Source organism: Boleophthalmus pectinirostris, unplaced genomic scaffold, assembly GCF_026225935.1.
Source record: "Boleophthalmus pectinirostris isolate CB_2022bp ecotype Guang Dong unplaced genomic scaffold, ASM2622593v1 HiC_scaffold_5, whole genome shotgun sequence".
Lineage (NCBI taxonomy): Eukaryota > Metazoa > Chordata > Actinopteri > Gobiiformes > Gobiidae > Boleophthalmus > Boleophthalmus pectinirostris.
The window spans coordinates 16,094,535-16,119,260 of NW_026571404.1; the positions used below are offsets into that span (position 1 = coordinate 16,094,535).

The 24,726-nt window shown below is 38.8% G+C and overlaps 1 protein-coding gene across 1 annotated transcript in view; it reads left to right on the forward strand.

The window, feature by feature from the left end:
* LOC110157006 (signal-induced proliferation-associated 1-like protein 2) overlaps positions 1–24,726 on the forward strand; it is a 141,208-nt gene that overhangs the window by 35,966 nt on the left and 80,516 nt on the right. Inside the window, exon 2 of the mRNA XM_055162828.1 lies at positions 22,452–24,169. Within this exon, the coding sequence (XP_055018803.1) occupies positions 22,681–24,169 (1,489 nt within the window). The 5' untranslated portion in view covers positions 22,452–22,680. The remainder of the gene's footprint in view (positions 1–22,451; positions 24,170–24,726) is intronic.

Genomic DNA, 24,726 nt, shown 5'->3' on the forward strand with positions numbered 1-24,726 from the left:
TACCAGCCAGTAGAGTGGGGCTGGGCTTTATGAGAATTTCTTTCTGTCATATTGCCCATCTGTGACTGAGCACGGGTTTTCACTTTTATTTATTTAGTTTCATTGATCATTAATAAAATGGTTGTCAGTATAAATTTTCCTGCACAATACAGATGTTAACAGGAAAATAACAGCCACATTTCTTCCTCTTAAATCAGAACTCTACTCTTAACTACAATAATATCATGGTCTGTCACAATATATTGAATAATAAGCGTTGCAGCAACATCTAAAATATTCAGGAAACTACATAGACCCCTTTATTCTTTCGACTATGATACTAATATTGCCCCAAAGACTTGTCAAGGGTTTTAAAAAGGAAAAGTAGCATTTCTTCACATCCTTATCTCAATAAATATCGTATCATGAAATGAATATCGTAATTGGGGGAGTGCAGAAATACTGAAATATCGATATATCTTATTGTTTAATGTGATGATACAATATCGATATTGTGGGCTGCTGTATAAATCATATCGCCAAGAGGATTTTTTTTGTATATTTTTACTAAATTATTTTTTTACAGCTACAGTTTTGTTGCTTGTTCAGAACTCGTTTATGTGACACATTTGACATTTTCACTGTTTTGATGATTAAAATGGGTGTGTTTCATATGAACTTTGCACAAGAAGTGGTTTAACAAAGACTTCTAGTGTCACAGCCATGATTTAGCCTTTATTTTTTAATTGAACCGTATAGAATCGATCTAAAATATATCATATTGAGGTGAATGTGCACTGTATCGAGATATGTATTGTATTGGCAACTTCTTAATGATACCCAGCCCTAATCGTAATTGGTATTGTACCATTTGATTTGCGTTTTGTTGCATCCCTAGCATGATTTTACGGCATGACAAAGGACTGGCTGTGTACTTCTCAATTTAAAAAGCCAGTCTGAAAACTAATGATTAGAAATGACTGAATCTCAATCTTGATTAATCTCAATCCCACAGTTAAATGTGTGTAACCAGATAAAAGCTGAGATAAATTATTTGCAACTAACTACTACTCATTCGTTGTTCTTGCATACTACATCTTCCACATAATATTCTACCACTCAGCTGACAAAATTCTCTAAAATCTTTATTTCTCAAAATGTCAACCATCACAAATAACCCTGAGGTCACTGCTTGCTTTGACCATCTCTTCCCTGGAACAATAGTGTTTGTCTGTTATTTTCTTTGGCTCGTCCTTCCTCTTGGTCCCTGGAGCTCTGAATGTCATGGTCCCCCCTCCGTCCCCCCTCCCCAAAAACCACTACCAGCACCTCCCCAGCAGCGCCTGCCCCCCGCCCACCGCACTGCCACCTACTTTCCCCTTTACATATGCTAATGCCTCCGTCCCATTCAGCTGTTGGGGGGCTTTGTAGCTGGAGGAGGGACTGAGACACTTTGAGCATTAAGGGACAGCTGTATGCATTTCTCCAAGTGGACTCTGCAAGGGCTACCACACTTTTCTAAACTCTACTTTTTCGCCATTATTTTTAGTTTTTGGATACAGTTGCGAAGGACATCTGTGTTTATTTTAAAGGATTTGTCTTTGGAAGTGCGGGAACAGTTTTAAATAGTTTTTTGGGGATTACTCGAAGTCAACAAGTGGCTGATGGATTTAAAGCTTTTGGATAGCATTGTTACCCCTTAGGCTAACACAGCGTCCTGTCCTCTGTTGGATTTATGGCTATGATGGAATTGGCTCTATGTTAATAAGGTAAGTGAGATGACTGCTGACAGCTATGCAATAAAATAGTGTGCAGTTTGGATACGATGGGTGGTATGCAGAGTTACACACATTGTAGACTTGCTACTGAACAAATTTGTCCTCAGGTGGATCTGGTTTAGAGCCAGTGGTAATGGTTCAATGCTGGTTTACTTGTCATAGTTCTTTTTGTTTGAATTTAGCCCTGGTTTGAAACTAGTTTAGACCTGGTAAAGAAATAGTTTAGTCTTGCTTTACTATCAGATTTTTCCCATTTTTGTTTGTCAAGAACTTTTTTGGTTCTCAGTATCTTTTGAGTGGGAAAAAGTATTTAAAATGTTGCATATACCAGGAAACTAAAAGCTGTGAACAGACTGTAGTAGGGGGGTAACGATATCTAAGTCTCACGATACGATATCATCATGGTATGAACGTCACAGTATGATATTTATTGTGATATTGTGGGAAAGCTCACGATATGGCAGGGATACTCACGATTAGAAATTTAACAATATCTAAATCTCTCGGTACAATATTTTCACAATATAAATCTCACGGTATGATATTTATTCAGATATTTTGTGGAGGCTGTTCATATTCTACATTTTCCTCTTAAAATGCCTTAACAAGACTTAATCCAAAAACTTAAACGTGCTTAGAACTGTATTTCTTCATGTAGTCTACACTGAAATGGAGCAAAGGATCATGGTCTCTGTAGTTCTCTCTGTCTTCTTTCAGCTATTACTGCACCATAACTCTCAATTTAAACAAAGAGACTTGTAATTTGATGTATATTGTGATGGTCCACGTTATTATTGAGAGAACTTTGACAATACGATATCACGATATTTCGGTTATTGTTACTTCCCTAGACTGTAGAACTGGTTTCGTCCCAACATACTCTTAAATAAACATCTGTCTTACTTATCCTGGTTTAGTCTTTGCGTAGTCCTTCTGATATTCACAATTTAACTTAAGCAAAACAAAAATCACAGTCCTTAGATTGCTTTACAAATATATTGATCTGACAGCTGGTTTTAAGTCACAGAAGTGAATAGTTAACATTTTTACTAGAAAGTGAGAGTCTGTAATTTGTTTTTTTTTTAGCTATTTTGTGAAAGGTCATCTTAACTGTGTCCCATGCTCTCAAAAATCAAGGTTATTTTGATTTATTGAACTGCCACTACTACTACTACTACTACTACTACTACTGTTTTATTAATTAGGTACAAGTTTGATCCTAAAATCATGTTCACAGTTTGACCCAATTGCCCCGACTGTCCTTTATATACCTGGCTACGTATTTGATCAGTCCTGGTTTGATTTATTCACAGTCTAACTTTTACGCGAAACATATATCTGAGTAGTCTGGTCCATGCTGTGTCTGAAAAAGCTGTCGAGTGTGCGTTTTGGCAGCGGCTGTACAGAAAGTCCCAGCGTTGTGAATAAACAGTGATTCATCAGTATCTCCGCTCTTAGGCCTGTCCTCCCTGCAGCTATCTTCCTGTTCTATCCCCCGGCTCGCTCCACTTAATTGTCTATGACCCTACAGCTGCGATCCACAAGTCCACGTCTTCTGCTTTCTGCCAGGTTTCTGTCAGTAACATGGGGCTTTGTGTGAAAAAACAAAGTCTGAAAAGAAGTGCTGACGCGACAAAGATGAGGCTGAGATGTGGAGTCCTGACATGTTGGAGGAGCTGCCTGTCACAGTAGTGTATGTATTGTGTATGTGTGTGTGTGTGTATGTGCGTGTTAGGGTTTTTGTTTTTTTTGTTTTTTTTTCATTTATTCACACTCAAATCATAGGGACCTGCTTCCTTAAAGATGCAGTGTATAACTTTTCTGGTCGAGAGATCGTCAAATGCTTTTCTCCATGTTATTGCTTTGTCTGAAATGTTTCACAGAGTGGTATTAAACATTTTTATCTTCATGGACACCAAACCAGACCAAGGTAAAGGTCAGATCTGTGGAGAGACAAACCCATTGTAGAGTTAGAATGACACTTTTTCTATGGATTTTTGAGCTATAAAACCACTTGTAATTTAATGAACATGAGGCAGAGATGTTTAATCTCATACTGTGGAACATTCTAGGCAGAGTAATGACAAATCTAAACAAGCAGGTGATGGACCCTCAACCAAAAAAACATACGTAGTGCACTTTTGAGGGGACAAAAATCAGGTCCCCATAATGTAAATTCTGTAGCATTAGATCAGCAACATGGTTTAAATTTCAGATATGGGTTAAAATAACTTTACGGTTAGGCAAGTAGTGATGGTTTAGTTAGAATTGGTCTTAAGGAGAATATATTTAAGTCATTTCCAAGAAGCATGGAAACCCAGCATGAGTGTGTGTATTGTGTACTTCCTGTGTGTGATTGAATGGACTTCCTGAGTGACGCGTCAAGACTTTTTGCACTGTTGTCAGTTTCTTGGGATCATGGCTCTTTACTTTTCAGTGATAATGTGGCAATGTGGACTCTCATTGACCTCCACTGTGCATCTCCAGATTTTCTCACAGCTTTAACAGCTTTCTGCCACAGAGCCACTTCGCACCATCTCTCTTCCTCTCCAGCCTCCTCCTCAGAGCAGACAGGCAGCAGGCCACTGGGAAACAGCAGGGGGTATGTGTCAATGGAAATGGTGGCGGTTTTCTTGAAGCGTATTGAGCCACGCCAGACCTGTGCATCCCTGCGGAGAGGAGGCCGGAGAGGAGGCTAGAGTGGGCCCGTCCTGAGACAGATGGTGCTTCTGGAGTGGGGCCACAGCTCACTGTAGTGCTCATGGGAGTCTAGTGAAATGACCAAATGCATGCTCCTTCTGTTTGAATCTCAGAGCTGTGGGAAACCTGAGACATGCTCACTGTGATATGAACGCTTGTGTACTGAGTCTGCACTTACATAATGACAACTGACATTTAAGTGAGAGCTTCTTAAAGTGTGCATCATCACAAAAAAACACAGTGTTCCCATTAGCTGAAGAGAGCTGCTTATTAATGACACCAGGGCAGGACATTGTGTTTCATAGATGTCCAGCATGACTCTGTCAGTTTGAGTCTTTTACCTCCTCCTCTCTGCAGTGCACTCCTGTCCTCATGTGAGCTAACAGCAGAATCTGCTGCTCTGTCCCTTTTCATTCTGAGCTTTGCCTCAAACTAAAGGACAATGGCAGTGTGCTGCCTGGCAGGCGCTGGGCTCGGGGCCAGCTGGCAGCAGCAGGAGACTCCCTGTTTCAGAGGCACTTCCCACTCTGCTTTAGACCTGGTCTAGATCTGCTGTAGACCAGACCAGGTCCAGATCTGTTTTAGACCAGGTCCAGATCTGTTTTAGACCAGGTCCAGATCTGTTTTAGACCAGGTCCAGATCTGCTTTAGACCAGGTCCAGATCTGCTTTAGACCAGGTCCAGATCTGCTTTAGACCAGGTCCAGATCTGCTTTAGACCAGACCAGGACCAAAGGCCAGTCCTAGTTCAGCTCTCAACCAGGAGACTTCCTCCGCTCCTCTTGACGGGCCGTGTACATCGGATAAACACCCTGTCACTGAACAGCCATCTCCAGCTCTGTCTCTGAGCTAAGCCCCACTTGATGGATCACAGTTAGTAATTATGTTAATCTTGACTCATTCCTGAGCAGCTGCTGTAATTTCATTTTATCAATGCCTGTCATCTTAATGCATTATCTGACACTGGAATTTGCAGGCCTGTCACCTGATGCACGGGGCTCACTTTATTTGGCTGCTGAATGATTTTAGATTTCATTGTCAATATGTATAGACAACTTCCGTGATAGATTAGCTCAGTACTTGCATTGTTTAGTTTACCTGTTTCTTCAGTATTACTAACTGCTGAAGAAATGGTTTAACGGTCAGATGTCCGACCACACCAATAGGCTTAAGGCGATGATGTTTTCTCAATCCGATCAATGCCTTTAAAGTCCCACATTGCCGTTGCCTGAGCGACCAGGTTGGAGATATGTGCGGTCATGTTGTTTGGCTCAAAAATAATTGGATTTACCTTGACTCTCGGCCTCTTTGTTCTCCATTGGCCTCCGCACTACACAGACATCGTTGCATTTCAAACCACTCCATTCTGGCAGCGCTCCTCTGCTCTGTTTGCCATATGGTTGGTATTATGGGATTTGAATGTGTGCAAGTTGGATGAAAACAATTTAGCATTCACAATAAATACATTTTGGCAGTTTGCTGGTGACCCGTTTGCATTTTGGACTCAGCTAAACGTAGAACAGTGTTCACTGGTGATAAGAAACATCTAGAAATATCCACCAGCCCTAACCAAGGCAGAGTAAATAGTAATCTTCTGTTTAATTTTATAGCTGGAAGGGTAAACGTTGACAGATGAGGTGTGGTTGGATGACTGTAGCAAGGTGCTGACCTGAGGCGAGCCACAAGTTCAGATATGATAAGAGCTCCGGTGCATTTCCACCCTTTCTACTGTATTATGTTGCTCCAATTTTAGCATTTTCAGCAAGTATCCGGTGTAGCCTAACCTTGTCATTATAACACAAAAGCTATCTTTATAATTACAGTGAACTGCGCTTAGTAATAGGTTTAGGGTTGTCAAAAGTGTTGAAAATCAAAGCAAAAACTAGTATAGAAGCTAGATACTCATTTGAGCAAGTATCGATACTAACAAATCACATTCACACGACAAAAATTTGCCTCTTTTAAATGATTACTGTGGTTTGGGAATCACTAAAGTATTGAGTCTGTTCCTTAGTATCGAAATCTAATTAAACATTTTAGTTTTGTGACGTCACTAAATGGTAAAATGTCCAGACACTTTGTTTTATTGCTCAATAGAAATATCAGTGGTCATTTAAGGGTCATTAGAAGTAAATGGTTACATTGTGGGTAACCAAAACATAATCATAAAATGAATGTTATTATATAAACACTTTATAATCTCACTTAATTAATATATGTGGTAATTCATAGTATCTTGCTGATAGATATTTTTGTTGGACTCTTGGCAGTTTGTTGTGAAAATAAAAATATGATTTGTGTCTCTTGGTACATTTTGAAGCGTGTACATATTTCAAGTGTATTATGAGCTTAAAAACACAATATATCCTTTTATCTTTATTCACTCCAGCTGCTGCCCGTCTGTCCTATCTGTGAATTGAGCGGTCTCCATCTCCTCCTCATTGGACTCCTGCCCTGTAGTTAAGCCTGCATGTTATAAAGTTATACAGCCTTTGACTTTTACTTGGATCAACACTCAACAGAAGCATGAAAAATGTCTTGTGAAAAGTGTTCTGAGCCAGAGGTCATATAGTGCTACACCTGGGGCTCCGACTGGGCATTGGCAAGCGTGGGCATTTCCCAGGCTGCATTGCGAGCGGATGGTGAGTGTCTATGTTTACTTTCAATGCACTGCCTGACCTCCTTTTTATCTCTTCAGTGGGCTTTTGGCTGCCTCTGGTTCAACTCAGGTCTATGAGAGCTTGCATATAAACAAACATGGCCTAATTGTATATCTATTGCAGTGAATCCTTGTATTGAACGCATTAGTCATTTGAAAGATTTCCTGTTTATCTTACCCACTACTGCAGACTCTTGGATGACTTGAGCTAGGATTGAGTTTTTTCCAGAAAAGTTGCATTATGTCATAATAGTCACTGACACTACTTGCTGACGAATAACCTCTGTGTATATAGAAGTAATTGTGTCCTCCCTTTCACCCATAAACAGTTCCTGGTCAAGTGCAGTGCAGTATTTTGTAAGTTCTAGCTTCAGTGGTGGTTGTCAAATGTTAAAATGCAAAAACAACTTTCGGGTGGTAACGCTACATCACTTTGCACAACTTTATTGTCAAGGGTTAGCGGAAATGACTAAGTTGTTTGAGGTTATGGTTCAATCGCAGTTTCAACCACAGTGGGATGTTTTTGTGTCCTTAAGCAACACACAACACACCTTACCTGTCTGTTCATGAATGTGATGGTGCTCAGAGAGGCTGTATGATTTTTCGTAGTCCACAAATGACTTCAAAAGCTATCCGTAGGCTTGAGTGATGACAAAATCTGCACCATTGCCATGTCAATTAACAATTCCGAAGAAAGTATGATGTCTTTGAATGGTGAAAAGTGCTCATAACAGAAAGCTAAAACCATGAATATAAAACAAATGCATTATTATTAAGAACTGGAGCAATACGTCTTTATACCCCTCATTTATATCCCAAATGGATGTTGCTGTCAAACTCCAATATTGTGACTTGATTCAAATTCTGGTGACCCTGTTTAACCCAAATATATATTCAGGGACTGTTTCAAAGTGCGGACATTTTTCAAACTTTTTCATAGGCTCTGTATTTGATTGTACTTATAGCCCCAGATAAGGCAGAGCTGGATCTCATTTTGCCAGTTTCTTTGCCTCCTGCCGTGCCGCTGACCCTTCATTCACACCCGCCATCAAAGTCCCAGCATCCTCTCTGCTTTTCCCTGCAGGCATCAGCAGTGTCTGGCTGGTGGTCCGGGCACAATAAAAACCGAGGAGGTGTTGAGAAGATTGGATTTTAACTGGCTCAGATGTCGTAATTTATCTGGACCTAAACAGGAAAGAGCGGGGTAGGAGCGTAAATGGCGGGGGGCTAGCATTGGTGCTAATTTGGCTGTCAGCTGGTGCCGATGGTGTCCCTGTGGTGAAGCTGCATTGTGCGACTACAAAGAGGAATTGATTTGTCAATTTGATTTACAGAATAACTCAATAACAATTAAAAAAAAAGAGTCATGAGATTTGACTTGTTTTCGGAAAATGTTTAGGCATATTACATAATGTTGTTTCATTAGACCACAGATTTAGCTCTACATTAAAGGCGCAATGTGTAACTTTTCCATCACCTGCTTGTCTCATTGAGAATGTTAATGTTTTTCCCAGAATATTCCAGAATATTTATCTATTATCAGTGTTTTTATTGATCAGAAATACTTTGAAAAGCATGCATTCATTCAGTGATTGGCCTCACCACAGATCTGACCTGTAACCTGGCCTGGCGGTGTCACCTTCAGCAGAAAAGTTGCACAGTGCTTCTTTAAAATGAACTTGTAAATCTGATTAACTCAGCCATGTTAGTGATATAATAAGAGCTGGGTGCATCAGAAAATATTAGGGATGAAACAATAACCGAAATATCATGATTGTCAAAAGTCACACAATAGTATCATGGGCTGTCACAATATATCGAATTACAAGTTTCTTTGCTTAAATGTATGTTTTTATAGTAGCAACAGCTTATTAAAAAGAAATATGTTTTTTACTTGAATTCTTGGGATTCTTACGTAAATAATTCACACCAAAATCTTGTCAAGGTATTTTAAATCAAAAAAGTGTCCCATCTACAATTATATTAGCCTCTTCAAAATATCGCAATAAATACCGTACTGTGACATGCATATCGTGATAATATCGTACCGTGAGATTTGGATATCGTTACATCCCTAGAAAATATTAAAGCCCTGTAAAATTATTCAAACTAAAAGTAAATTATTTAAAAAAAAATTCTTTACTGTCCCTGCTTTTAACCCATCTTTCAATACCACTGGAGCTATGGAACCTTTGCTGGTATAGAAAGAACTGCCATTGTGTCCCTAGGCAAGACATTTCACCCACCACTCCAGATGTGACCGCTTTGTGCCAGGAAAGTAGCCTCTGCATTATAATTGTGGTTTGGATAATAGCTTTTGTTAAGTTGCATAGAGATAGGTAGTTAGCCCAGTTTCCCAGGCCCCTGTAATGAACTCTGCTGTGATTGGTCAGTTAATTGGTTGAACCTTTTAATTGCATCAAACTCTTTAGTCGTATTTGTCTGAAGTTCATTCTCTTTTTTTCTTTCTAACTCACCACCTTCTGTTCCTCAACCACATTTTTCCACTGCAGTAACCATCTGACGGAAAGCATCGCTCCAGTGAAGCCTAACTATTTTCATCAGAGGAGATGCCTGTGCCTGGTTACTACCACACAATGCTGCATACCTTCTCTTTTGTGATGTTTTATTGTCTCGAATGCCCCAAAACTGCACCCTTTCTACTCCCTGCACAAGAATGAAGAAATCTCCTTACAGTTATAGAGTGAAAACAGAGCATTCACCTTGTTGATAGCTGCACATTCAGAAGAAAAATATTTACCACATACAGTGAAAATGTGATCTGAGTGTTGAGAGGCGTTGGATCTGATTCATTGTTTTCGTATTGTTTTAATCACGAATCACTCAGGCAAAGGTGACACGTCTGAAGACTGTTGTTTTGGTTAGACATTTTCTTAATGCAAACATAAGTAGCTCATCTAATCGTAGACTTTAAGATGTATTGGGAAAATAATATTTAAGGTGCACTATTTAACTTTTCTGGCACATGATCTGCCACCTGATTGTTTCCATGGAGATATTATTACTTTGCCTGGAATGTTCTGAAGTATGACACTAAACATATATATTTTTATCTATATTTGGCCATAAACTTCTAGCCTGATTCATCAGCCTGTTTCACTTTGTGGAAACCGTCTGGCCTTGCAGTGTTAGAATTCGTTTGCTCGACCATAGGCGGATACTTTTTTATTTAACCAATCACTGCTATTTGCTCGTTACGTAGGAAGAAGGGCAATAACGTCTTTCCCCTTGATAAAATTCACCAAATATTCTCTTTGTTCCGGTTTTAAATCGATCTCGGGAATCGTTGCTAACACAGAATGTATGGCTCTTCGCTGACTCTCTGGTGCTCGGACTCGCACTTCCAGGTTTCTTGCAAACCGTCTAGTGTATTCCGATTCCTGACCTACTGTAGTCACTGGAGAGAAATGGAATTGAGCGGAGGCACTAGGTGATTCCAGCCTGGCAAATAAACACCTGCAATTGAATGAATGCAAAAAAATTATAAGTTTGATAATTATGGGTTTTAGAATGATAAAATAATGAGAAAATGAAAAATTTACAATTGGAGGAAAAAGTTATCAAAATGTTGCATATTATAACAGGAAGAAGAAACCCTTGGATAGCGTTCCTATATCTTTTTTTTTTTTCATCAATGCATTAATTTTTTGTAGTAGTGGTAGACATAGAAGAACATTTCTCGAATACATTACCACTTTAATTAAATTCCTAAATACTTTCTATTGCAGTTGCACATAGTAGTGTCACTAGAGTCACATTATGATAAAAACCATGAGCTGTATAATTGCTTTAATAGTCCTGGCCTGTCACCTCCCTTGGACCTCTGTGGTTCATTGTGGCGAGTATCACTCCTTTGGGCCATGGGAGGTCGAGGCGTTGTGGGGACAAGGCTAGCCCCCACTTCCTGTGCACAGAATTAAAATAGCTCAATTACATTCGGCTTTATTAAAGATAATGGTCTATAATGACAGTCCAGGGTCCAACAGTGTAGTCAGGGTTAAATAAACATGTTTGACTGTGACCCAAGTGCAATGAGGTTATAGGCTGTGGAGGAGGCTGCACTGCGGCGAATGGGAAAACTCAGCAAAGCAGAAAATAGGAGGATTGTGGTCCTTAAATGGGGGTTTGTGTCATCAGGCTTGGTTATAGTTTGAAAATACTTTTGATTTGAGTTTATTTGAAGGATACATTCTGTTTGAGAACACATTTTACTGGTAAATTCATCTAAAAATGCACAAAGATTCCTTGGCAGTTATGGTGGATCACATCTCAATCTTTCTTTTAAACCTAAATAGTTTTTTTTTTTTTTTTTTTTTTCCTTTTCTTTTTTTTCTTTCGCAAAAGCTTTATAGTGTAGGACAGCTGAACTGAGAGAAGGGGGAGAGATATGGTTGAGACATTCAGCAAATCATAACAACCACAAACTCCCAAAACATGCACAATAAGTAAAATCCTCAAGAATATGTAAGTCCTGACCAAGCCTATCTTAAGATCTGGGCATGTGTCTCTGGCTGTGGAATTTCGGGGCCCACTGCTCCTAAGGTTGCCCCACCAACATTGAAAGATGGGTCAAATGCAGAGGACAAATATCCATATGGTGTCAATGAAGTATACCTAAAACCATCAGTGAATGCCTTTTATATTGCATCACATAACCTATTTCTCTAAAAATAATAGCACAATATTTTTTGTCCAGTGAACATGTCTAAATTGAAACCTCTGTATTTTTCTCATCTAGCTCTGATTTAGCATAAAATGTGTAAGTAATGTGATTTTAGGAAATCAGTGGTATCCAGACAAGACTTTCGCACCAAATTGAACTAGCGTGTATGTCTTCTTTTAAACATTTTCTGTCCTAATAGCTCATCAGAGTCTGAAGGCTGCTGCATGCATCTCATTTCTTAAAGTGCAGTCAGGCCTGAGTGGATTAGTTATAATAATGTTGTCGACAAATCAAATTGGTGGCTGTAAATTCAATAGTGCTGCGGTGGTAATGTAATGCACTTTTATTGAACATTGCCTCATTATAACTCTATTTCCATAAATGTATTTTGTGAAATGTCAGCTATGTTTGTCTTGGACGAGTCTGGGCACATAAAGTTTAGTGCTGGGCATAATTGGGAAATAATGAAAACTGGAGTAAAGCTTTGACCAAAGGCAAAATGTACAACCTTCCTCCTTTTGGAAACTTGTCAGAATACTTTATAAATCCTATTTTTATTTTAACAACACTAAACGTTTAATACCTCCGGTTGACGTAAATGGCAAAGCTGAAGTAAGTTGCTCTTACTAAATCATAATTTCCTGCTTCCAATCCAAATGCAAATACTGTGTAATAGTTGTAGAAAGAGTTGCAATATTTGGTACAGTTTCTGAATAGTCATGCTTCAGAAGAAGATGATGATTTGTAAATGATTTTCTAATGTATTGTAGATGTCATAGTGCAGGTATGTAATGGTTCTAGTACCAAACAACTCTGTAACATTGACTTAAATGCATGTTTTATTTTGCTGACTACTTTTCACTGAAGTACCATTATTTTTAAGCTTGTAGCATACTTGTAGTCTATTTAGACATGTCTGCTTTGCATTTGAATAGTAAATGTAGAAAAGTAGTGAAATAGAAATAGCAATATGTAGCACAACTTCTCAATGCTCAATACTTTTATTTCAAACCTTTGTCAAAATTATATGTTTTTCATGGGCATAGTAATTACCATTTGACAATAGTAATAGCGCTAGAAAATTTAGCGCTTTTAAAAACGTTGATGACTACTGAATACCACAATTCTGAAGAATATCTTCACTTGATGTCTATACACAACCTTGTTCAAATTCATTTCTACTTTTTTTTTTTTACATTTGACAGCTCCATTGGCATTTCTACATTGTTTGTTTTCAGTTGACATATCACTATAGTTCACTCCATGCATGTTTAATAGCCTTTCCACAGTGGGCAGGGCATCCACTTTTACAACAGCATATTAACTTGTATTGTGCTCCAGTGTCACAGAATGATTTAAAACCTGGACTACTCCTCTCCAGATGAACCAAGATGAAAGATGTTGCAGGGAGAAATGAGTTCATTACAGTAATTAGACTCCCCTCTCTCCTTCTAACCCTCCCCCCGGCTATTCTCGAGCCTTGTATCTTAAACACACATAATGGCCGTACATTACTCCCATAATAAAGGGTTGTTAGGACAGCGAGCTGCCCACCCTCCATCTGCTGCTCCTCTGTACACACCACACACCAAGGAGAACAGCGAAAACTGCACCCATGAGCCACTATTGTGCTGAGCAAGGAGGACAGGGCAGTTTGTTGGTTTGACCTGAAGTAGTAGTAGTGGGTATATTATAGTCATATTTGCAGATGTAGTTTCAAGAGTTAGTAGTATCTATTGTGGAAGCTGAAGAAGTATTAGTAATGCTGGGTGAAATAGTATAGAAGCAAAAGAAGTATGTGCAGAAGCAGCACTTGAATTTGAGCACTTGAAAAAGAGTAAAACTTGTAATAAAAGTTGCAGTTACGGTAGCTGAAAATAGTAATTATTGTGCAAGCCACCTTACTAGATAGCAGTAGTTTGCTGCCAAAAAATATACAGTAGTTTAAGAGGTAGTAATAGTAAGTAACAGTATAGTAGCATTTGGGATAGTAGAACAAAACTAGTTACCACCTCTTTTGTAGAAGTAGAGTAGAGTATGTGGTTGTGCATATTTGTAGATACCTCTCACTTGGTGCATGCTACAAAATAAATACAAGATGATATACCATGCAATATTCTACAATTATGCTATGTATATGTAGTAGTAGCAGTTGAAGGAGTAGTTCTTGTAGTAGCAGTATTAGTTTAATAACCTTGGATTAGAGACTAGATGTTTTGCTGATTTATGTTGGTATAATATCAGCTGCCATATTGGTAGTAAAAGGACTATGTAGTTTCTGTTTAATATTTCCATTAGAAAGACTGGGTAGTATCAATAGTAATATTGGTAGTAGAAGAACTATCAGTTGTAGTAAATGGCATCCTATGGGTCAGAGAAGGTACATTTTGCTGAGCGGGGAGTTTCTGTGCGGGAGTTGTGGGGGTGAAGGAGAGTATAGTGTTCATTAATCACTGTCATGGACACGACTAATAGCAGCAGAGGAAAGGACACACAAAGCTCCATATTGTGGCTTTATCCTGTGTCTGAGCTAAATTCAGACCTCTCACCTCCCTCTGACCTGAGGCAGCCACACAAAAACAAGGTTATTGGTTTTTGCTGCTTGTTTTTTTTAGTTGTCGTCAGCAGCTTTCACACATCACATTTTCTGAACCAGGGAGATGCAATGTGTGATAATGTCTTAGCAGGTCACAATAAATGTCACTGAATTGCGATTTGCCCTTTAGCACTTCATTGTTGGGAAAGGAAAATATTTAGCAACCTTTCTGTTAAAAAATGTGATAAGTAGATACAGTGGAATATAATAACTGGATGCCAAAAAAATATATCAGATCATTCTTGCTTTGCCCAGAATGTTCCACTGTATGACATTAAATGTAGCAAACTCCATGGAGACAAACGGGTGACTCTACCTGGCCAAAATACAACTGGTTCTGAGGGATATGTCTGTGTAATCCCTTAGTCATCCAGGTAGGATCCATAGCAAAGACACGAGTTGATTCTGTAGATATACAAGCCTAGCCAGCCTGGTGTCACCTAGTGCCTCCACACAATTTCATTTCTCTCCAGCGACTAGGTCAGGAATCGGAATACACTAGACGGTTTGCATGAACCCCGGAATCAAAGAGCTGAACTAAACTGAGTTGTGAATAGCAGAGTGTATACACCATCCCCCTTTGAACTTCCTTTGTCAAATACAAACTTCAATTTTTTATTGCACCTTTAATTCGCAAGTTCACCTCGCAGAAACGACAATGATCATTGACCGACGTGTTCACTCTCTGCTTTGTTTGCTGTTATCCCGACAGTTACTTGGACACCCCTGAGCGTTCCGGTGTATTACATACATCATGACCAAATAGCAGCAACTGGTTAAATAAAAACATCCCCGCCTGCCATTGAGCGAACAAATCCTAATGCTGCAAGGTCAGACGGTTTCCACAAAGTGAAACCGGCTGATCAATCAGGCTAATACAAGCCCTCTCAGTAAAAATTTACTTTTTTCCAGCAAAAACACTGTAATTTCAAAAAGGGATAGATTAGTTAAATGCCATACAGTGGAACATTCCAGAAAGGTTACATAGTGTATGAGTAATGTTTTCATTAGTCTCATCGCCTCTGTTTGCAGGGTTAGTTTGACTGAGGCAAGCTTGTATATATTTTAGTGGTGCTCTCAGACCCTGTTCTCCTCCTGCTTTCTTGGTTCACATTTGAGCAGACATCTCCAGTGCCGTGTTGTGATGTGCCGTGATTACAGTCTGTCTCTCTTTGTCCTCACGCGTCCGTAAAAGCCCGGGTCGTCATGTCATTGTTGATAAAGTGGTGTGCACAGGTGCCGCATCTCACTGTCAGTCCGTGTAATTGTGAAAAGACACTTTAAGACAGTGTTCACTCAGAAACACGAGGCTACTGCAGCTCCTGGTGCTGTGACAGACTGAGGAGGAGACCCGCCCCAATGAACCAGGCTTAAGATGATGTTTTATTTAAGCTCCAACTCAATGTGAAAGTGAAGACGACTTAAGTGAGTTTTAAGGAAATTGAGGAAAACGTATGATATTAATTAAAGTATAATTAAAATATAGAAATATAGCTAAATCGTGATACGTTTTGTATATAGTGTTAATATTTACTCCAGAATGTGATGTGCAAAATTGTATCTTATCCAATCAGGCCCATGTGAGATTTGTACTTTTCTGCTTATGTCCTTGTCTTGTTTCTAAATTCATTTCTTCAAGGATACTCCATTTCATTACACAAAATCACACATTACATCATCTTCAGTACATAATTATCTAGATCTGATTAATTTATAACGATGAGCTGTAAAACACAATCATTTACAATCTAGGATTTATTCAGACTCCCACATTGCTCCTACGACGAATACCCAGGAATTTAGTTTGGTTTCGCACCAGAAAATAAGCTCCTTTCTACCTGGGTTTGGGAGGGATTTTGAGGATTAGCTGAAATAGGAATCCCCAAACAATAGAGAAGTAGAAACAATGCAAAGAGCCTGGCTTATAATTTAAAGAAAAGTGTTCACACCTGCTTTGGGCAACTTCTAATTCAGGAGTAATTACAGTGTATTTTAAGACTCAAAGTTCTCCAAGAATCCATTAAAACAATTACGAGATTACTTTCTTAACTTTTTGTTTATAAAAGTATTCATAATGTATATTTGTCTCCTGCAGTATTTAAATAGTACTTCATCCGCACAAAATCAAAAACTTCAAACGCTATTGTAATCACTTCTGAGCTGCCTTGCCAAAAAATAGCCAAGAAGATTGAAACAGTTTAAAATCATAATCTTGACAAATTACAGGCAAGAAATTACGTCAATTTCAGGTTGCTGATAGTATTACACTCAATATGAGAATCTGAGAAGTGTATGTACAGTGTATTGAACGCGGTATTGAGCCAAAATGTCACTTGGTCCTTCCCAGACACAGTAGACTTGTGTATTGTAATGAAGAGGCATTGGTATTGTTGGCTGCTCTGCTCCTGTCAAATGCTCCATTATTCATCATTCATAGACATATTTCCCAGTGCAGTACATTATGCATTCACATGACACGACACAATACAACATTGTGTTCTCTGTCCTGGGTTAAATACTGAAACAACATATTGTTTCTCACTTGGTTGAAATCTGCAGTACTTCAGGAACAGAGATGGGTACTACTACTAGACTTCTACTATGACTACTAGGGGTGTAACAGTAACCGAAATATCGCAATATTGTATCATCAAAAGTCTCACAATAATATCGTGGACTGTCACAATATATCGAATTACAAGTTCCTTTGCTTAAATGCATGGTTTTATAGAAGCAACACCTTATAAACATAGGGAACTACATATCCCATGATTCATTTCAGTGCAAACATGAAGAATTTTTTATTTTTTTTTTACTTGAATTCTTGAGATGATAACGGAAATAATTCACACTAAACTCTTGTCAAGGTATTTTAAAAGCAAAAAGTTTCCTATCTACAATTACATTAGCCTCTCCAAAATATCACAATAAATATCGTACCGTGAGATGCACATCGTGATAATATCGCACAGAGAGATTTGGATATTGTTACATCCCTTTTGACTACTACTATGACTACTACTACGACTACGACTACTGCTACTACTACTACTACTACTACTACTACTACTACTGCTGCTACTTCTGCTGTTACTACTACTATAGAATCTTTTAAATAACTATTTCTGATTTTAAAAAGTAATATCTCAGAAGTCAATTAAAACTAAACATGCACAAATATACTTGCATAAAAGTATCTAGTCACTTCTGGTTAAACACTGTTCCTAACCAGAAGGGGCAGTAATTGTAGAGACGGTGTCTTTGGAAGGCAGCTACTCAGACTGGAGAGAGAATTAATATTTTAACACACATTTGGGTCATGCATGCATTACTTTCATTAACCGATATTTGGCTAAAACTGTGCTATTTTAAGCTCCTTGACATGCTTCTTGCGTATTCAGTCTAGTCGCTCACTGCTAAGCTTGAGGTGCCCCACATTTTCCTCCAAAGTTACTCCACAAATGGCGTGAAACATAAACATTTGCCTGGGCTGTACTCGAGTAAAGCAATTCTGTCTTGCCGACCAATTAGTCGACTGAAAAACAAGGTGGCAAAAGCTCTCAAAACTATTAACTCATCTCTATATATCTGACTACACCTGCACGAGAGTTCATACAAAAACAACTATTAATACAGAAGAATGTACAAGGAAGCAATGTATTTATATAAAGATAGATTCAACTTCTAACTTCTCCTTTTGTCTGTTCTCCCATATGAATCCTTGTTATCTAAAGAAAATGATAAATCGAACAAAATGTATATTATTTTGGTCAACTAAGCATTTTATTACCAACATATATTACACTATTTTCTGATGTATTTTTTTTATGTTTCTTCATCAAAAAATACCTGGAATTGTGTTTTGTTTTGTTCACAGATGCAGACAGAATAATAATAAAGGTTTACTCAAATATGTGTGAATGAAACAAAACACAAATCCAGGTATGTTTTTGATGAGGTAATGGTATTAGAACATGGCTTAAAGGTCACAGGAGTCAATTTTGTGTAATATAGGATCTTTAATGACTTACTGGAAACATGCTATTATATTCCAGACTATTGGGACAAACTTAGAGAGTGCTATTTTGTAACTGCTTCTTATCTAACCAGACACGTCATTGGATTTGCAAGTGAAGCGTGGCTATCGTTTGTGACTTTGCTGGCTTTTTGGTAATGCGTGAGGTTTACTCAATAACTCATGGGGTTTTCACTTGATTGCAGCACATACCACCAGCACAGAGGAACAAGGAAAAAGCATTTAGGTCAGAATAACAGACTACCGGTGTGTATTTGTGAAGGATGTGAGATCTCCCATGCACAAGTCGCAGTAGCAGGGATAAATGTGCTGCAACACCCTCGTCATGAACTCTCTGTGGACTTCATTTTGGCCTGTCGCGAGAGGAAGCATATTTTGAGTCAAATAGCCTAGAATTTGTGTACTTTTTGATTATTTTTGGGGAATTTTTAGTAATACAAAGTAGTATATACTCTTAATCATGTTGACACAATCTCTGCTAAATTGACTGAATTAGTTCTGGAAGAGCATCTGTAATAAAATTGCTCACAATAACTAACATACAGTACATTTGCAGGTTGCGTATTTGGATGAAAATATCTGAAGTGACTACACAAAACAGAAACCTACATTTTACATTCCTTTTTGTCACCATTTTGCAAAGAATTTATTAAAAAATATGACAAAAACTTTTCAAGCTTGGAATAGTTTTGGTGGTATCTGTAGTTGGTTGTAGTTGTAGCTGTTTGAGCAGTAGTAATAGAAGTGTAAAAATAGCAGAGGTGGGGACTTGGAAGTCCGTGACTTGGACTCGAGTCAGACTTGAGTCACTATGTTTAGGACTTGAGAATTGACTTGATAAAATGGACTAAGACTTGGGACTCAACATGGGTGAAGGTCATTGACTGGGGACTTGACTCAGACTTGAGGCCTATGACTTGAGAAGACTTGAGAAGCACTTTTAAATCTGAATTTGTTCTATTCTGACTGTAATGACTCTAAGATCTTGTCAAGACATTTAAAAAGGGAAAAAAAATGCATTTCTACAACTCGAATATACTCTATAAATACTCATATAAATATACTATGACTTTATAAGTACAATTTAGCTTAAAAATCATATAAATTGCAAAAATCTAAGCTATATTTGGTACTTCGGTTTAAAGACTTGAAATGACTCAAAGCAGACGACTTGTACTTGACTTGGACTTATGGGCCAGTGACTCGAGACTCGACTTGGACTTGTCTGTGTTTGACTTGGGACTTGACTCGGACTTGAGGTCAAAGACTTGCAAAACGATGATTTGGTCCCACCTCTGAAAAATAGTAATAATAGTAGCAATAGTGGGAAGGTAAAACAATACATTAAGCAACAATATTGTATGCTTTGGTTCCTTTAGTACTACATATATTAAGTTTTAATTCTTAATGAGTATATATTTGACCTCTTCTGTGTAATATTACATTAATCATAGTATTATACTTTCTCAGCACAGAACCATCACTGTCTGTCCATCTCTATTAGATTAACTTTGGTGAATCATTGAGTTTTGCAGCAGGAAGCTGTGTCCTATTCTTCACAGTATCTCGACAAGGCTGATGTACTTGAGTTTAAAATAGGAAGCCATGCATTTGTGTTTGTGTGCAGCCCAAGAGGATACTCAGCTGCTTTCAAGGACAAACTGTGTCCTCCAACGCTCCAGCACTTGAATAAAACTGCTGATTTAAGCACTTTCTCTTGTCATTGTTTTTAAACTAGGCCTGTGCAATGTTAGGTAGGAAGTAAAGTGAATAGAATGGGTTAATATTGTTATAAGAAACACTATTGTGAATTTGAGTTAAGTGAATTAGCATATCTAAACCAGGACTAAGATGAATACAAGACCTTATCAGGAGCCAGGATAAACCAGGTCTAAACAAATCAATTTTAAACATTACATTGCACTTTCTTTTTTCCAATGTGGTACCAGCTAACCAGAACTGACACTCAAATAACAGAGGACTGAGGAGCTCATTCTCAAACAGGCTCCAGACAGCTCAGCTCAAACATTGAGAGATACAGGACTACATCTATACCATACTCCATACAACTGTACAACAACTCATCCTTATGCAACAGACAGCCCTATGTCCCGTCAATCTTTATTTCATCTTCACACTGTTTCTCCGTGTATATATACTGCATTTTATTACTATATTATTATATTTCTATATTTAATTTTTACTTCTATATACATTTATATAATTATGCCTTATTTGACACCAGTTTCTTGCTACTTATTTTGAATTTATTATTACGATTTATATTGTTGCTCTTTGTTATCGTATTATATTGTGATGTGTGAGCTACTGTGTCCAAGTAATTTCCTTTGTGGATCAATAGTTTGTCTAAGCCCAAGTCTAAATAAGTCTGGATAATATAATCATGTCAGGAACAGACAAAAACTACAAGAATTAACAAGGACTAAACCAAAACTAAACCAGGTCTAAACCAAGACTGAGTAGTAGCCATTCTCCATTATAACACTGTCTATCCACACTACAATATAAAAGTAATTGTCTTACAAATGACTTTAATTTGCAGTTACAGCCCACATAGACAGTGAAAGCGATTTGTGTCAGACATTGAAGCTATTCCCCATTGTGTGATCTGAAGTCTTAATGTGACGGCAGTGTGCTTGTATGAGATGTCATTGCATGTGAGTATTTAGCTGCACATCTGCCCTTAGTGCTGTAATTTCCTTCATTACCATCTGTTAAGACCCGGTTCAAAGCACAGATGAAGATAAGCATCTATCTTTTTATAAACTCAAAATAGCGAAAAAAAAAAAGAAGTCACGCTTAATCTAATTGCCATAATTGAGTAGATGCTTTGTGTCAATTCTGCGCAGCCCTACATACGTCTTTTTTGGAACATGCTAACAATTTAGGTCAAAACTATGATGATTTTTATAGCTGAACTCAATGTGCCATGTTTTCAGGTCATCTTGAGAGATTCTAATCTTTATTTAAGATGATGTTTTTCTCATCTGACCAGTGCCACTACAAGTACTACTAGTATTATCAATGACACTACTGCGCCTGTCACGTTAACAAATCTTGAAGTACTACAAGTGCTACAGAGGAATATCAAATATCAATATAAACGATAATACTGAAACTACTTAATGCACAATATAAAAAAAACACAATAAAAAATGGAGCAGGATAATCTTAGGGAACCATTTTTTCAATACATTATTATTAAAAAGCATGAGCTACAACAAATAAAAAAAAGCAAAATTAGTCATGGAAGTTACATTTTCATCCTTCTACAGCTCAAATCTTACCTTATTACTCCCCACTATTGCAACAAAAATATGCACACGATAAATATTGAGCTCCAAAATATATTGTTCCAGCTTTCATATATTGTCGATAGTAATTATCGTGACAGGCCTAGTACTACTAGTGCACCGCTGTTGCTACTACTACTACTACTACTTATTTATTTATTTTGTTTTATTTGATGAGGGCAAGAATGTTTCACTAAGTTCATTAGTTACTTCAATGTCAAAGTTAACTCCAGGGCTAATGAGGTCAAATTTAAACCTAACTGTGTCACAAAAGAACAATTGATTTCTTGTTGATGTATTTTTAACAGTGGTAGATTTTGATGTGAGGGAGTACAGCCAACATGGGACGGTGAACAGTGAACAGTGGTCAGATATTTGGCAAGCAGTCAGAACTAGAGCTAAACTGACAGTGCTGAGGCATGCAAGTAGCCCTGCCTCTGCATACCACTGGGCCACACGAAACTACATCATGTTTTTGAGATTTTGAATCAAACTATATTACTAAATTACAACTAGATCTGTGCAATTAACCAGTTATGTCTAATCATCAATATATAGTAAGAGTTTTGATTAAGGTCTACAGCCAATACAAGTGATCAAAAATGGAGGTTTATCACCAAGATAAAAATGTGATTCAGTTGATTCTATATTGAAAATTGTTCTTACATGATGTACTAATTTAGTTTTTTCCTTCTTCTTCCTCTAGGTCGGACTACTGCACTGACAACTGGTACACTCTCCTTCTGGACATCCTGATGCAGTATGTTATGAATATGGGGCCAATCTCCCTGTGTTAGATTCAAATATGGCCGTTCCACTGATCAGGGACACTGGCTCCTACCACAACCCTCCCTCCTCTCCTCTGCAGTGAACAGGACCACACGAGGTAATGAAGAAGCACCTCCAAGCACGCCCCTCGTCTCTGCCTGCGGGATATGAGTGTTTCGTGCCCGGACACTAAATCTATCCTTGTGGGAACTGTGGGAGGCCCAGAAGAATTCTCCAAAGTCATGCAGTCAGAAGAGTTGTTCAGCCGAAAACTGAAATCACTCAATGGCAGCATGGGACCACCAACTGCGAACATGCAAGGGAAGCCTGACAAAACCAACGGGACTCCAGCTATGCCTAAAATGGGCGTGAGGGCCAGGGTATCCGAATGGCCCCCCAGGAAAGATTGGGACGGTAGACCTTCTCCCAACTATCAAAGCGTCATACCAGTGTTTCAAAATGGACAAGAACATACAGTTGAAATTGTGGAACAAGGAGAGCAGGTTTGCGTAGATGTAGACTATTCTGATAAGTATACTTTAGATGAACTTCTATGCCACTCCCCTCTTAAAGGACTCCACCCCATTCGTCAGCGGAGCAACAGTGACGTTACTATTAGCGATATTGATTCTGAGGATATCGTCGATCAGAGTGCAGTAAATCCTAACACAGGGGCATCTCTACATCGTGAATATGGCAGCACCTCGTCTATTGACAGACAAGGCCTTGCCGGAGAGGGATTTTTCACCATGCTCAGGGGGTACAGAGTGGAAACCATGGACCACCGTAGCATCCCGCCAATGGGTTTCCCCGAACTGTTGCGTTGCGATGCGTCTTTGTCTCCAAGTTTGCAGACCGCCGCCCAAATCGCAAGGGGAGAGATAGTGCACATTCCTGGATATGATTACGTAGACAGTTCCCTTCTTTACAGCAGAGAAAGGGAGAAATCTTTCATGAGGAGATTGAAGTCCGAGTCATCCGAACCATCGATTTTCAGGAAATTACGGACCATAAAAAGTGAGAGTGATGCTTTGAGGCTATCCCTTGAAGATGACAGAAGACCGCTCAGTTTTCAGAAATGCTTTGCTCACTATGATGTTCAAAGCGTTTTGTTTAACATTAGTGAGGCGGTGGCAAGTCGAGCGAATTTAAGTCAGAGGAAAAATATAACGACTGGAGCATCAGCGGCCTCTGCAGGAGCCATAGGAGGGACTGGCCCTGTTGTTGGACTGGGGCAAATACCTGGTTTAGGGGCAGAAAGTGCCATGCCTGGTTGTAGCAGCTCAAACCCACCTCTATTTGAGTCTCCTCTGGGCAGTCGCGAGGACCTCAACCCCAAGGAAAACCTGGATGCTGATGAGGGAGATGGCAAAAGTAACAATTTGGTGCTGAGTTGCCCCCACTTTCGTAATGAGATCGGAGGAGAAGGGGAAAGGAAGATCTCACTGTCCAGAGTCAACAGTGCCAGCTACCCCGGTGTTTCGGAGAGCTGTTCGTTTGAGTCCTCTCTGAGCTCACACTGCACCAACGCGGGGGTGTCCGTCCTGGAAGTGCCCCGCGAGAATCAGCCCATCCACCGAGAGAAAGTCAAGAGATACATCATTGAGCACATTGACCTGGGGGCCTACTACTACCACAAGTTCTTCTATGGAAAAGGTAAGCTAGAAGACATAAGAAATATGATCAATTAATACAAGAATCCCATGCATTTTATAACATTTTTAGTAGAGATGCACTTTTTTTTTCTATAATAAAACTAATGTAATAATGATTGCTGTCTTTGCAATTTGATACTTGCACCAACTCAAAATGCACTTTCAATTGCGATATATTATCCAATTCAAAAACAAAATATAGTGAAGTGGCATGAAGCATGGATGTACAGGTTTAGATAACTCGTAGGGCAACATTGTTTTGAGTGAGTATGTTTCCTACAGGGACATCCAGAGCTCCAAGGGTCAGATATCTTAACAGCGCAGTTATTTTTGTAAGAGCAGATAAAATAGTATCCAGAACAATAGCTGGCCTGTGTGTTTCCACTTCCTGAAGAGAGGAGCGGTCATGTCCTCTCTGTGATATTGGTCTGAACTCTACAGAGGGGCTGTGATTAGTCATGTGAGAGGAGAGAGGTGAGTGTTCCGTGTCCCGCAGCTGTTCCCTATGGGGCCTCCGAACCAGAGCACCCTCTGAACAAAGCACAGGGTCAGCACAAC